The following is a 12,402-nucleotide window of genomic DNA, read 5'->3' as shown; positions in this document are numbered from 1 at the left end:
ATACTGTATAGTATTTCTGCACATGCATTTAGTCAATGGGCTCACAAGAAAGTTGCCTTCGCTTCACAAAGTTGTATCAATATTGCTTTACAAAAAATAGCGATGTAGAACATTATTTGTTTTGAAAAATACATTGTTATTATCATTGATCTGGATTCTTGAGCGCCACTTGACACCTGTCGCACAGGGTTTTCGCAAGCGCATGGACCGTCATAATCCGATTAGTTTATTCTACCGGAGGCCATTGCGTTATCTCAACCAAACAAACTATATCTAACTGTTCGAAACGTGTTTAAGTAGCCTATTTGCTTTAGTTGTTCGATTACTAGGTGATACATTGGAGGCCTGCGTCTGAAAGACCCGTTGGCTGCATCATCTTTCTTCACCAGGTTGGAAAGGTGAACGGAGATTAGTTGTATTCGTAACGCATCAAATAGCTTCTAGCATTAGCAACCCTCTCTCAGTACAACTCAGGTGTTACGTTTTGCTGTTGCATTTTATGTTTAATATCCGACGATATTTCTGCAAACTGTACTGGGTAATTTACGTGACCGATTGTAAACAGTGAAAATAATCAAGCATGAAGGCGTACAGATGATGTGAATGCGCTGTGTTTAGATGCTGACTTTACGGCGCGTGCTGCGATGTGCAGGAGGGCATTCTGAGGCAGCGCGTGATAGCCGAGCCCCGCGCCTGGCTCTGTGTTACAGCACCGCAGCCAAGCAACAGGTAGGCCCGCGATGCTTCAAAACTCCAAATATGCCTCGAGCTGTTTCTGACAGCCCCATATCCACCTGTGTTGACAGGAGACACCAAAGAAGACCACATGTGGTCCACTTAGGGACCAAGACCGGATATTCACCAACTTGTTTGGCCGGCATGACTGGAGGTAGAAATACAGAATAACACCCCTAACATTTCCTTTTTTCTTGATGAAAATAGAATCAACAGGTTGTTAAAAGCTCTTCTCAGAACATCTGTCTCTTGTGTTAAGGCTTAAAGGGGCTCTCCAGCGAGGCGACTGGTACAAAACCAAAGAGATCCTGCTGAAGGGGACCGACTGGATCCTGAACGAGGTGAAGATGTCTGGCCTGAGGGGTCGAGGAGGGGCTGGCTTCCCCACTGGGATGAAGTGGAGCTTCATGAACAAACCCAGCGATGGCAGGCGAGGACACACACACACACACACTCACACACACACTCACACACACACAGACACACAGACACACTCACTCACACACACACACTCACACACACACTCAGACACACACACACACACACAGACACACACACACACACAGACACACACAGACACACAGACACACACAGACACACACAGACACACACAGACACACACACACACAGACACACAGACACACACAGACACACGCAGACACACACAGACACACAGACACACAGACACACACAGACACATACTCACTCACACACTCACACACACACTCACTCACACACTCACACACACACAGACACACTCACACACACAGACACACACACACACACACACTCACTCACACACTCACACACACATACACACACACAGACACACACAGACACACTCACACACACCCACACACACGCCTTTAAAACTTGTTTTCTGTTTTTGTGTAACAGTGTAATCGCAGTGTAATGATAGTGTAATAACAGTGGGACAACAGTGTAAAAACAGTGCAGTAACAACACAATGTAATAACAATATAATGACAGATTAACAACAGCATCAAAAAAGTGTAATAGAAACACAATAACAGAGTAACAACAACAACAACAGAACAACGTAATAACGTTGGGCCAAATGTACGTCCGACGGGGGGCGTGGCCATGTGTCACATGTCCATCGGGAGAGGGCGTGGCCATGTGTCACATGTCCATCAGGAGAGGGCGTGGCCATGTGTCACATGTCCATCAGGAGAATATCCAGTGGTCTGTTTCCTCAGTGTCCTGCTCCGTCTTGTGTCTCAGGCCCAAGTACCTGGTGGTGAATGCAGATGAAGGGGAGCCAGGGACCTGTAAGGACAGGGAGATCATGCGTCACGACCCCCACAAGCTGCTGGAGGGCTGCCTGGTGGCCGGCAGCGCCATGGGAGCCCGTGCTGCCTACATCTACATCAGAGGAGAGTTCTACAACGAGTCGTCCAACCTGCAGGTGAAACTCACCGCCTCAACGGCAGCTGATGAGTTAATGGAGGGATAAGTGTCGTACGCAACGCCCTCCTCGTGTGTGTACATGTCAATGTGCTGTTCTCCAGGTGGCAATTAACGAGGCTTACAAGGCGGGACTCATCGGCAGGAACGCGTGTGGCTCGGGGTATGACTTTGACGTGTTTGTGATGAGGGGTGCGGGGGCCTACATCTGTGGGGAGGAGACGGCCCTCATCGAGTCCCTGGAGGGCAAGCAGGGGAAGCCCCGCCTTAAGCCTCCTTTCCCTGCTGACATCGGTGAGGTCACGACCCATGACCTTTTGACCTTTAACTCCTTCCTCTCTCGCCATGTGTTTGATAACTAACAACTATTATGTATTTTCTACAACATCAAGGTGTGTTCGGATGCCCGACGACAGTTGCTAATGTGGAGACGGTGGCCGTGGCGCCGGCTATCTGTCGTCGAGGTGGAGAGTGGTTTGCCAGCTTCGGAAGGGAGAGAAACTCAGGGACCAAACTGTTTAACATCTCTGGTCACGTGAACACACCCTGCACCGTGGAGGAGGAAATGTCTATCCCTCTAAAGGAACTCATAGAGAGACATGCAGGTGTGTGTGTGTGTGAGCATAGTTTCTACCTTTTCACTAACTGAATTGGTGTCTCAAACCCCTCTTTTGCTTTTAACGGGTCCAGGAGGAGTGAGGGGAGGATGGGACAACTTGTTAGGAGTGATCCCTGGAGGGTCGTCCACCCCCATCATCCCACGCTCCGTGTGTGAAGACGTCCTGATGGACTTTGACGACCTGGTTCGAGCAGAAACGGCTCTCGGCACTGCGGCCATCATCGTCATGGATAAATCTGTGAGAGAAGTATTTAAGGGGGGACTGGCCATCGGGGAGACCGGGGTTGGGATGATCCAAAATACCGGCCCACTGCTGCCGTCACTAACCGGCCTTCCCTCTGACATCGCTAGCATCTCATGCTATTCCGTATTACACAGCTTGATAACGTATTTTGCTCTAAGACCTTTAGTAGGCTCCAATCACTGACTGAGATTGATACGTCTCCTCCTCGCGATCTGTATTCACACTCATGGTGCCTATTTTTTCTTCGGAATTTCAACCTAAGAAACGAAACATATATGACGTCATTTCTTTGTAATCATCCAAAATAATGTTAAGTGTATGGGTGTTTTTCCAAGTAGGCCAATGACTGGTCGATATGTGCGATGCATTGAGTGGACAACGCGCCGTGTATTGAGTGGGCCGGTCTGACAGTATAACTCCCGGGCCACTTTTTTCCCTAGTCCGCCCCTGGAAGTATTCCCCGTATATGTCTTAGTAATGCCAATACTATAGGCATTATCTAACACTTTCTCTATCATGGTATACAAACACAGACAGACACGTGAAGACGTACATGTTGTGTTCCATGCAGACGGATGTGATCAGAGCCATCGCCCGCTTGGTGGAGTTCTACAAGCATGAGAGTTGTGGACAGTGCACCCCCTGCAGGGAAGGTAGGGAACTGCAGGCTCTCTGTTTCAGTTGAGTGTGTCCACAGAGAATGCTTATCTGTCCCGCTGAGCGAGCTTGTCTCCTGTGCAGGTGTAGACTGGATGGATAGGATGATGTGGCGGTTTGTGAGCGGTGATGCGGCTGCGTCAGAGATCGATATGATCTGGGAGCTTAGCAAGCAGATCGAGGGGCACACCATCTGTGCTCTGGGGGACGGAGCAGCCTGGCCTGTACAGGTGGGACCAACACTGGACTAGACTGGACTACATCCCAACACTGGACTAGACTGGACTACACCCCAACACTGGACTACACCCCAACACTAGACTACACCCCAACACTGGACTGGACTACACCCCAACACTAGACTGGACTAGACCACAACACTAGACTGTACTAGACTGTACTACACCCCAACACTAGACTGGACTAGACCCCAACACTGTACTAGACCACATTCACATGTAGTCATTTAGCAGACGCTCTTATCCAGAGCGACTTACAGTAAGTACGGGGACATTCCCCCCAAGGCAAGTAGGGTGAAGTGCCTTGCCCAGGGACACCTGTCATTTGGCACGGCCTGGAATCAAACCGTCAATCTTCTAATGGGCAGTCCGATTCCCTAACCGCTCAGCCATCTGACCCCGCTGACCACAAAACTGTACTACACAACACTGTACTAACCCTAGACCAGAGAACAAAAGGTTGCTGTAAAGATGGTGATACACTGACATTTGATTTTTGGACTTCCACCTCTCTTGTGTTCCTGACACCCAGGGTCTAATCCGTCACTTCCGTCCAGTCATGGAGAACCGCATCGCTGAGCACAACAGACGGAACCCTCCCAGAGAACCGGAGATAGAGATGATCTGAGACTGACCGCTTGGATGTCAACATACTAACTTCCTGTAACTGCATGTCCTCCAGTTCATACAACCCTGGGTTATGCGCAAGCCAACCTTGCTTATTAGTGTATAGTTAATATAGTTAATTATGCTAATGTACAGTGTTCAATCATTCATTCGCCACTGTATAATGTTCCATCACCCTGTCTTGGTGTCGTCTCATGACATTTTTAGAAGACAGAAACTCTCACACGGTAATAAATAATGTTTATTTCACAAAAGCATTGAGAATAGTTCCGAGTCGGTCGTCGTACAGACAAGCCAAAAAGGCCTATTGGTAAGATCTGTGCTACAAGGGGACAATAGAGGGCAAGTCTCGTTCTGAAAAGAAAAATTAAGGTGGAGAGATGAAGACAGAAAAAGTGTGGAAACTATGACCCTATCTGTTTAACGTGGTGTACATGTCCTTAACAGCAGCTATTTGTTAAGATAGTAAATCTGAAGGGAGACACATACTGAAATGATTCACAATGAGCGTCCACTTAGTAGCTTGTACACACCTAGGGCACCTTACATCTTCGCACACTTAAACCCAAACCATATGCAGACATCCCAAACACTGACATGCTTCACTGTTTCTCAGTCTTTCCTCTTTATAAAGAGTCTGTACAAGTCATTCACAACACACCTCTTCACTGCTGAGCACAAGACAACGGTATCAAAGTCAATCCACTTCATTAGAAAAAGAGACCGTCCAATTGGAGCAGCTACAGTTTGGCAAGGCGTAGTAGGGGGCGGAGCTTGTTTGATCTTGCATCCACAGCAGGGGGCGGGGGGTCAGGGGGGCGGGGGGGTCAGGGGGGGCTTTATGGTGGGGGAGAACATGAACTCCAGTCTCAGGGAGCCATCCAGAATGGCATGTGTGGCGGCTGCTGATGTTGCTGCTGCTGCTGTGTTTTGGCCCGTGGGGGAGGAGGAGGGGGGCACCGGTACCCCAGCGTCCAGCCTGGGGAGACGGGGGGAGGGGGCCCCCCAGGGTTACCTGCCCCCGAGTGTTTGGGGGTGGAGTGATCCTCCTCTTCGTCGGATGAGTCACCAGCGTACGCCACGAGACCCGCCTTCATGCGCTTCACTGAGGGCTCTGCAAAGAGGGGAGGGGGAGGGGCAGAGAGAGGGGGAGGAGCAGAGAGAGGGGGGGGGGGGAGGGGGACAGAGAGAGGGGGAGGGGGAGATTCGGGAGAGACAAGGAAAAAAGACAACCACAGACAGACAGACAGACAGACAGGAGAGAGCACAGCAACCAGCACACGTTTCAAAGAATGACCGTCAATAATCAATAGTCAATAACACGTTTCCAGGGAGAGATAAACAGTTAATGGACAGCATTGTTTTGGCAGCAGCAGTGAGTTAATTAAAGGAGTGAAGGAGGGGCATGGGTCAGCGGCAGCCATTGGTCGGTGGGGAGAGGTGGCGGATGGACCATCCAATCAGGAGCCGGGTCCAGAGAACAGCCGTGCCCCACCCACCAATCAGCATCCAGTATCCCCCAAGAGACACATGAAAGAGAAGAAAAACACAGAGAAGGAGAGAAAACACAAGAAAGAGAGAGTCTTGTTAGTGAGAGGCAGCTTGGCCAAACAGACACTCCAGTCTGATGACGTCATCAGAGAGGGAAGGGGGGGGGGGGGGGCGGGGGGCAGTCCGACCCCCAAAACAACCCTGAGCCTTGACACATCTGAACTGAGAAAGGAAATGTCTTGCCTTTAAGCTCTAACGCTCACACCTTTACAACTCTGTGAGATCTGCAGTTGTGCCCACGGTTAAGAGGGCAGTCTGTTCAGAGCGTTGGAAAACCTAACTGTCAGTTATCGCAAGCGAGAGATCCATTCCTCCTGCAGCTGTACTGGTGTTCACGGTCGCATCATGTGAAGATAACATGCCATTCTGCATGCAAATGCGTTTTTTTTGTTTAGTTTTTTTTACATGGGATGAGAAGACTGTGACGTTTGATGTGGAAGACATTTAGAAGCTGTGGCTACGGACCAGACAGCCTCTGCTGAGCCCTGCTCATGATCAGACTGTGGATCCATGGGCCAGCTCCCCCTCTATCTCACATCCTACACGGGGGCAGGGGGGACAGAGGGCAGGAGAGGGCAGGAGAGGGCAGTGTGCTGCCTGACCGGGGGGTAGGTAGACAGAGGGGAGGTGGGGGCTGGAGGGTGAGGGGCTGGAGGGTGAGGGGCTGGAGGGTAAGGGGCTGGAGGGTGAGGGGGGCTGGAGGGTGAGGGGGGCTGGAGGGTGAGGGGCTGGAGGGTGAGGGGGGCTGGAGGGTGAGGGGGGCTGGAGGGTGAGGGGGGCTGGAGGGTGAGGGGCTGGAGGGTGAGGGGGGCTAGAGGGGCTGGAGGGTGAGGGGGGCTGGAGGGTGAGGGGGGCTGGAGGGTGAGGGTGAGAGAGGGCTGGAGGGTGAGGGGGGCTGGAGGGTGAAGGGGGCTGGAGGGTGAGGGGCTGGAGGGTGAGGGGCTGGAGGGTGAGGGGGGCTGGAGGGTTGGTCATTGGACAAAGACATCGTCCCATGCCAGAGAGGATTGGGCGGGGGGGGTGAGTGGACCTGGGCTGGGGTCAGAGGTGTCCCGGGGGTGAAGCCCTTACCCAGGGGGCCGTGCTGCAGCCTCCTCTCCTCCGCCGCGGGTCGCACTCCTCCGTTCATGGGCATGGGTGGGGGCATTAGCTGCCTACTGTGGAGCGACAGACAGAGGTCAGATCAGACGTCACCAGACACAGCTCTCACAGAGGGGCGGAGGAAGTGACCTCCGTTCCCCCGTCAGGAGTCGGCCCGTACCTGTCCCTCTCCCTCGGCGGGCTGGAGGAACTCTGGGGCGGGGGTCCTGAGGCCTCTGGGGTGGCCACGGTGAAGCCTGCACCTAAATTAGTCATATGAATGGGTCCATGCTATGAGCAGAAAAACACACAGGCATATTAGCACACAACCTTTCCTATGTCAGGCCTCACCTGCTATAAATAGATGTGTAAGGAGACTTTGTAACTGTAGAAACAATGTGGTCTGCCATACGATGCCACAGAAAGACATGCCGTGTTTGTGAAGATGTGGAAACACCTACTTTTCTGTTTTCCCCACATTGTACTTTGACAAGCGAGATACGAGGCTCATACTTTTGTTTTAGACATGTCTAATACATGCAAAACCATCAAGTTAGGTATGCAAACTGGTGGGGAAATGGGATTAGGTAGTTCCAACAAACAAGTAGTATAAATATTACCTACGAAAATATTCAATATATGGAAAGGGGGGGGGGGGGGGGGGGGTAAAAGAGAGAGAGGTGGTCACCTGGTATCCCAGCAGGCCGCTGTCTGCCTCGTCTGGGATCTCTTCTGTGAATCGTCTCTTCTGCGGTTGATTGGCTGAGAGGACTGGAGGCGGGGCTTTAGGCAGAGTAGCAGCAGCTGGGGGGAAGGGAGCTGGAGGAAGAGCCTGAAGAGAGAGAGAGAGACAGAGAGAGACAGAGACAGACAGAGAGAGAGAGACAGAGAGAGAGACAGAGAGAGAGAGAGAGAGACAGAGAGAGAGAGAGAGGGAGAGAGAGAGAGAGAGGAGCGCGTCATGGAACATAGAAACACACACACACACAAGTTCCTCCCTTCAGGGACTGCAGTATTCCAGCCTTACCTGAGGCATGGAGACCGGGGTGGGGGGGAGGGAGTACTGAGAACCTAGAGGAGGGACACCAGTGGGGGCACCAGGGGGTATGGGAGGGGGGACAGTGTAGGGGGGCGGGACAGGTTGGGGCTGGGGTTGTGGGGGAGGCACAGGCATAGGGTAGCCTGGTTGGAACCCAGCAGGGGGGTAGTACTGGGGCTGGGGGGGCATCCCGTTCACCACCGGCGGCTGGATGAAGCCTGGGGGGGGGGGGGGGGAGAGGAAGGAAGGAAGCACATGTCAGGGTACATCCAGCATCAGAGAGAATCCTTCACTTGTACTGTGCCCACCACCCTAGGTGCACTCTGAATTAGGAGAATATGGAGGGCAGGTAGGAGACACAGCGTTGGCGCTGTACCTTGAGTAGGCATCATGGAACTCATCTGGTTTAGGAAGCGGGAGTATTCTGCATGGACCTGGAGAGGGGGGGGGGGGGCGGACAGACAGACAGAGGAAGAGGGAAAGAGAGTGGAGGAATTAGGTTGTTTATTGTTTTATCTTTGAGGCAGGTTCTAGTGAGAAACCCTTTGAAAATGCATGATGACAGATACTTACTGTCTGCAGGAGGTTTTCACACAAGATCTTGGCTGCTGCAAGACCCTCCGGTTTGGGATGACTGGTTGGAGGCAGGAGGAGAGACAGACAGGATTGAGGTATACATCATATCCACATATCCTGGTATAGCCTCCAACCACATATTTTTTTCTAAAACTGACCCGACACAGTCTTAAGCATCTAGTCTCCCCATGAGTTCAAATCCCTGCACTTTTTCAAAAGCCAAGTGCTCACCTGATATAGATGTACATGGGTTCGAAGGCCTCTCTTCCAGAGGCAGGCTCCAGGCAGCCAGAGCCCCGGCCCCGCAAGAACACTTTGGCTCCAGTCTCCATCTGGATGTGCTGCAGGTAAGAACAGCAGGGGCCCTCCACCCTGTCCTTCACCGTGAAGCCCTGGATGGCGTGCTCCAGACCCACAAACAGCTTGTCCTGCACATAGTGCATCTGCAGGGAGGGGTGGAGAAAGAAACAGACCCAAAACGTTCTTAAAAAGTCAAATCAAATGTATCCCAGAGGCGTTGCTGGCAGAGTGGAGGATTTCCTCAGGGTTAGCCGTGCTGATGCTCTCACCCCAGACTGGAAGTGAGGCTTGTGGTGGCTCATGGGGGGCAGTGATGGGGGCGGGGGGTTCTGGTGGTGGTAGATGACGGTGGCGGGGCTGTAGGAGGAGGACAGGGCGGTGGAGGTTGCCGTGGCAGCCTTCACCACACCGTTGGTGATGATCTCCTTGATCCTGTTCACCGCTCCTGGGAAGGGGAGAACACCACACGTCACCCTGGTTACAGAGGTCTATAAACACCACGTACATTCTAATACTATTATTGTTTTTTTTTTTATTGATATCTATGATGTCTGCATTTGATGATATTGTTGTTGTTACTTTGATGCGTTTGAATGTTTGTCTACATGTTCGCCGCCGCACAACAAGCTGCATCTCAGAGGACACTAGTGTTCTTCTACTGCGTGAACACACACACCCACAACAGTGTCACATGATCCCACACTAAGAACGTGGAACAACAATAGCTAGAGGACAAAGGAGAGGAGCTACTGACTGTCCACCAGCTCCCTGGTCTGGCCCTGGACATGCAGGTAGAGAGGCCGGTCCCTGTGGAGAAGCAGAGAGGACACCACCGTCACAACACCGTCACAGATCAGACAGGCTTTACTGTCCTGAAGGACATATGTCTTGGATACATACACTACAGTATCCGCTGTTTAGATCAAAGTAACACACCGCACACATACACAGGCTGTCACTCATACACCTGCACACACACACGATACCTACACTACACAGGCTGTCATCTACCAACCAATATCTGCTGTATTTCTGGGTGATCTGTAATAGCTTGATGCTTCTGAAAGGCCAGTGGAGGGCGAGTTGTCCCTGTGATCAATGGTGATTGTCTGACTGAGGAGATACTCACCCTGGTAATGCTTTGCCCTTCTCTTCAGAAGCCATGTAGCGCCCCCTGGTGGAGACAGCAGCACCGCTCACTCTGCTGATCTGCACACGTCAGCGGTCACAGAACGTACAAATACAGAGTTACACACACTTTAGAATTAGAAAATACAGTTTTTGTCTTTACATCGCTGAATGAAGAACGGTTTAAAAAAAAGAAAAAGAAGCAATATATAACAGCAATATATAACAGCAATGTATAACAGCAATGTTATCTCGTCTTAAGTTATTTAAATTAGATGAATGATATTTGGAGGACAGACCTCATCCTGTGTCTGCCCTCGGGTCAGCAGGTTTCTGCAGGTGAGAGGCACATCGTTGATCTCCACCTCGGCCACCACCAAATCATCCTTTGCTTTCATGGCCATCTGAGGCTTCCCCATCCCTACAACCTGAAGGGTGGAGAGAGAGAGAGATGGAGAGAGGGAGGGAGAGATGGAGAGAGATGGAGAGAGGGAGGGAGAGATGGAGAGAGATGGAGAGAGGGAGGGAGAGATGGAGAGAGATGGAGAGAGGGAGGGAGAGATGGAGAGAGATGGAGAGAGGGAGGGAGAGATGGAGAGAGATGGAGATTGATGGGAGAGAAGTGGATGGGTTACAGCATAGGATTAGAAGAGGCAATTGTCGGAGGAAAGATATGGCTTTTGTTTAACAGCCTCACAGCACCCATCACAGGACAAGACAATTCTACCAATCATAGGTGTTGTTTATGCATAGGAGGTAAGAGCTACGATGTTAAGACCATCGATGTTGTGACTCGAGGTCTTACCTTGTCAGGAGGACCAGAGCTTCCGATCTGAGAAGGCTTCAGTTTCCCCTTGGCCACCAGCATGGCGTTGATCTTTGCAGCCACCGCAGCGGCAGCATCCAGAGCCCCGGTAGGTGCTGCCTCCGCTTCTCCCATCCCCCCTGAACCCGGCCCGGGCTGGTCCCATTTACTACGGCGACTTGGAAAAGAGAAAACATAGGGGACTTTATCACTCGTTGTCGTTACACTGAGCTAAAACCACATCTAGGTTGCATATAAATGATGGCTGGTAACGTTAGACTTGAATCGAGTAGCTAGCCTAAGTTAGCTACTAGTAGTAGCTAGCTACTATCGAACTATTTTATCAACTTAATAGCTAGTCTAGCTTGTTACGGGAGGTGTGGTAGGTAAGCGATATCAGAAATAAGGTTACACTTAGCATTGACATCACTTGAACAAATAGATTTGACTAGATAGCCTACATTAGTAGTGTTGCAGTAAATGGGTAGCTAGCGTTAACCAATGTTATTACAACAACACTCCGCCATTAGCTAGCGTTATATGCGCTGCTGCAGCTGCAAGCTAGTGTTACACACCACCTTATCTTTATCAGTTGCATTCGTAAGACAGCATTTTATCACTCACCCGCCGTTTTGTGTGCCACCAAATGACATCAATATCCTATTTATAGTTAGTTAGTAGGTTATATTGGAAGTAAATGCTCTGGAAACTCCACCCGTCAACCGAAAAAAAGCTCGATCAGACTGGTGTTGTGGAATATTTTGCTTGACATTGTGTTATTTCCGTTTCCGGGTTTGTGGCAGGAAAAGGGGACCGTGTTGTGAATACTTTTGCATCCTTTGTATTGATTAGTGCATTCATCAAAAGGTTATCTCTCAAGTCCATAGTCAGTGCATATTTATTTCCATTTAATGATGATCAAATCTATGGAGGATATTTCAACAAGTTTGAAAATGCATGTGGAAGAAAATTTCACTTTTTGAAAAGTTATATTTGCCCTGAAACTACTAGTTGGTATCCCTAGCCCGTTAGCACGTTTGTCAAAGTGAGTTGTATTTGCGTGAGTCATTTTGAATTTGCATCCACCAATCTCTGTAGCCTATGATATTGATGTAAAAATTGATGGTTATCTCGTTATACCGGCAGCCAAGGAGTACTATGACCTGTAGTACCGTAAATTGGCGCTGAGGGGTGCTCAACACCAATGTTAATGCCTCTGCGAGAGCATCTGCAACACGCACCAATTAATTACAAAGTTGTAGCAACCGTCTGAGACCTCACGTGAAGCCTGCCACCTGGGCGCGGAACCTGCATCTTTCGCCTCCCTGCCACCCAGGGGAATTCTCAGAGGTGATACATAGCGTCCACGATGTC

The 12,402-nt window shown here is 50.6% G+C and overlaps 2 protein-coding genes across 4 annotated transcripts; one reads left to right on the top strand and one right to left on the bottom strand.

Moving 5' to 3' along the window:
- Positions 1–241: 241 nt before the first annotated feature.
- ndufv1 (NADH:ubiquinone oxidoreductase core subunit V1) lies at positions 242–4,850 on the top strand. Its single transcript, XM_047037137.1, has 11 exons — positions 242–398; positions 619–729; positions 807–889; positions 995–1,165; positions 1,981–2,164; positions 2,268–2,457; positions 2,556–2,768; positions 2,854–3,020; positions 3,598–3,679; positions 3,768–3,913; positions 4,455–4,850. Exons 2-11 carry the CDS (start codon positions 619–621, stop codon positions 4,548–4,550), a joined length of 1,443 nt encoding a protein of 480 aa, XP_046893093.1. The 5' UTR covers positions 242–398; the 3' UTR covers positions 4,551–4,850.
- Positions 4,773–11,805, bottom strand: khdc4 (KH domain containing 4, pre-mRNA splicing factor). 3 transcript variants are annotated; one of them, XM_047037111.1, is made up of 14 exons: positions 11,653–11,805; positions 11,029–11,206; positions 10,523–10,651; positions 10,225–10,304; positions 9,850–9,902; positions 9,365–9,540; positions 9,027–9,238; positions 8,793–8,853; positions 8,596–8,653; positions 8,208–8,437; positions 7,869–8,012; positions 7,362–7,471; positions 7,172–7,257; positions 4,773–5,663 (listed from the first exon to the last, which is right to left on the bottom strand). In XM_047037111.1, exons 1-14 carry the CDS (start codon positions 11,679–11,681, stop codon positions 5,419–5,421), a joined length of 1,791 nt encoding a protein of 596 aa, XP_046893067.1. In that variant the 5' UTR covers positions 11,682–11,805; the 3' UTR covers positions 4,773–5,418. The 3 variants fall into 3 exon arrangements, 2 of the variants coding, with proteins under 2 accessions (XP_046893067.1, XP_046893076.1); XR_006957263.1 differs by having other exon boundaries at positions 5,651–5,663; positions 7,362–7,443; XM_047037120.1 differs by lacking the exon at positions 4,773–5,663 and having other exon boundaries at positions 7,165–7,257; positions 7,362–7,443.
- Positions 11,806–12,402: the final 597 nt, after the last annotated feature.

The sequence above is a fragment of the Hypomesus transpacificus genome, chromosome 2 (assembly GCF_021917145.1).
Source record: "Hypomesus transpacificus isolate Combined female chromosome 2, fHypTra1, whole genome shotgun sequence".
NCBI classification, from domain to species: domain Eukaryota; kingdom Metazoa; phylum Chordata; class Actinopteri; order Osmeriformes; family Osmeridae; genus Hypomesus; species Hypomesus transpacificus.
Note: the sequence above shows the minus strand (reverse complement) of the source record. Positions and strands in the feature narration are given on the sequence as shown.

What these genes read in the sequence shown, in the direction of transcription:
- ndufv1 (XM_047037137.1), top strand. Translation starts at nt 619, where the DNA reads ATGCTGACTTTACGGCGCGTGCTGCGATGTGCAGGAGGGCATTCTGAG. An exon ending in ACGAGTCGTCCAACCTGCAG is followed by an intron (nt 2,165 to 2,267) that starts GTGAAACTCACC and finishes GCTGTTCTCCAG; the next exon opens with GTGGCAATTAACGAGGCTTA. An exon ending in TCATCGTCATGGATAAATCT is followed by an intron (nt 3,021 to 3,597) that starts GTGAGAGAAGTA and finishes TGTTCCATGCAG; the next exon opens with ACGGATGTGATCAGAGCCAT.
- khdc4 (XM_047037111.1), bottom strand. Translation starts at nt 11,681, where the DNA reads ATGTCATTTGGTGGCACACAAAACGGCGG. An exon ending in CCCCGGTCTCCATGCCTCAG is followed by an intron (nt 8,013 to 8,207) that starts GTAAGGCTGGAA and finishes CTCTCTCTTCAG; the next exon opens with GCTCTTCCTCCAGCTCCCTT. An exon ending in GCGGCCTGCTGGGATACCAG is followed by an intron (nt 7,472 to 7,868) that starts GTGACCACCTCT and finishes TTCTGCTCATAG; the next exon opens with CATGGACCCATTCATATGAC.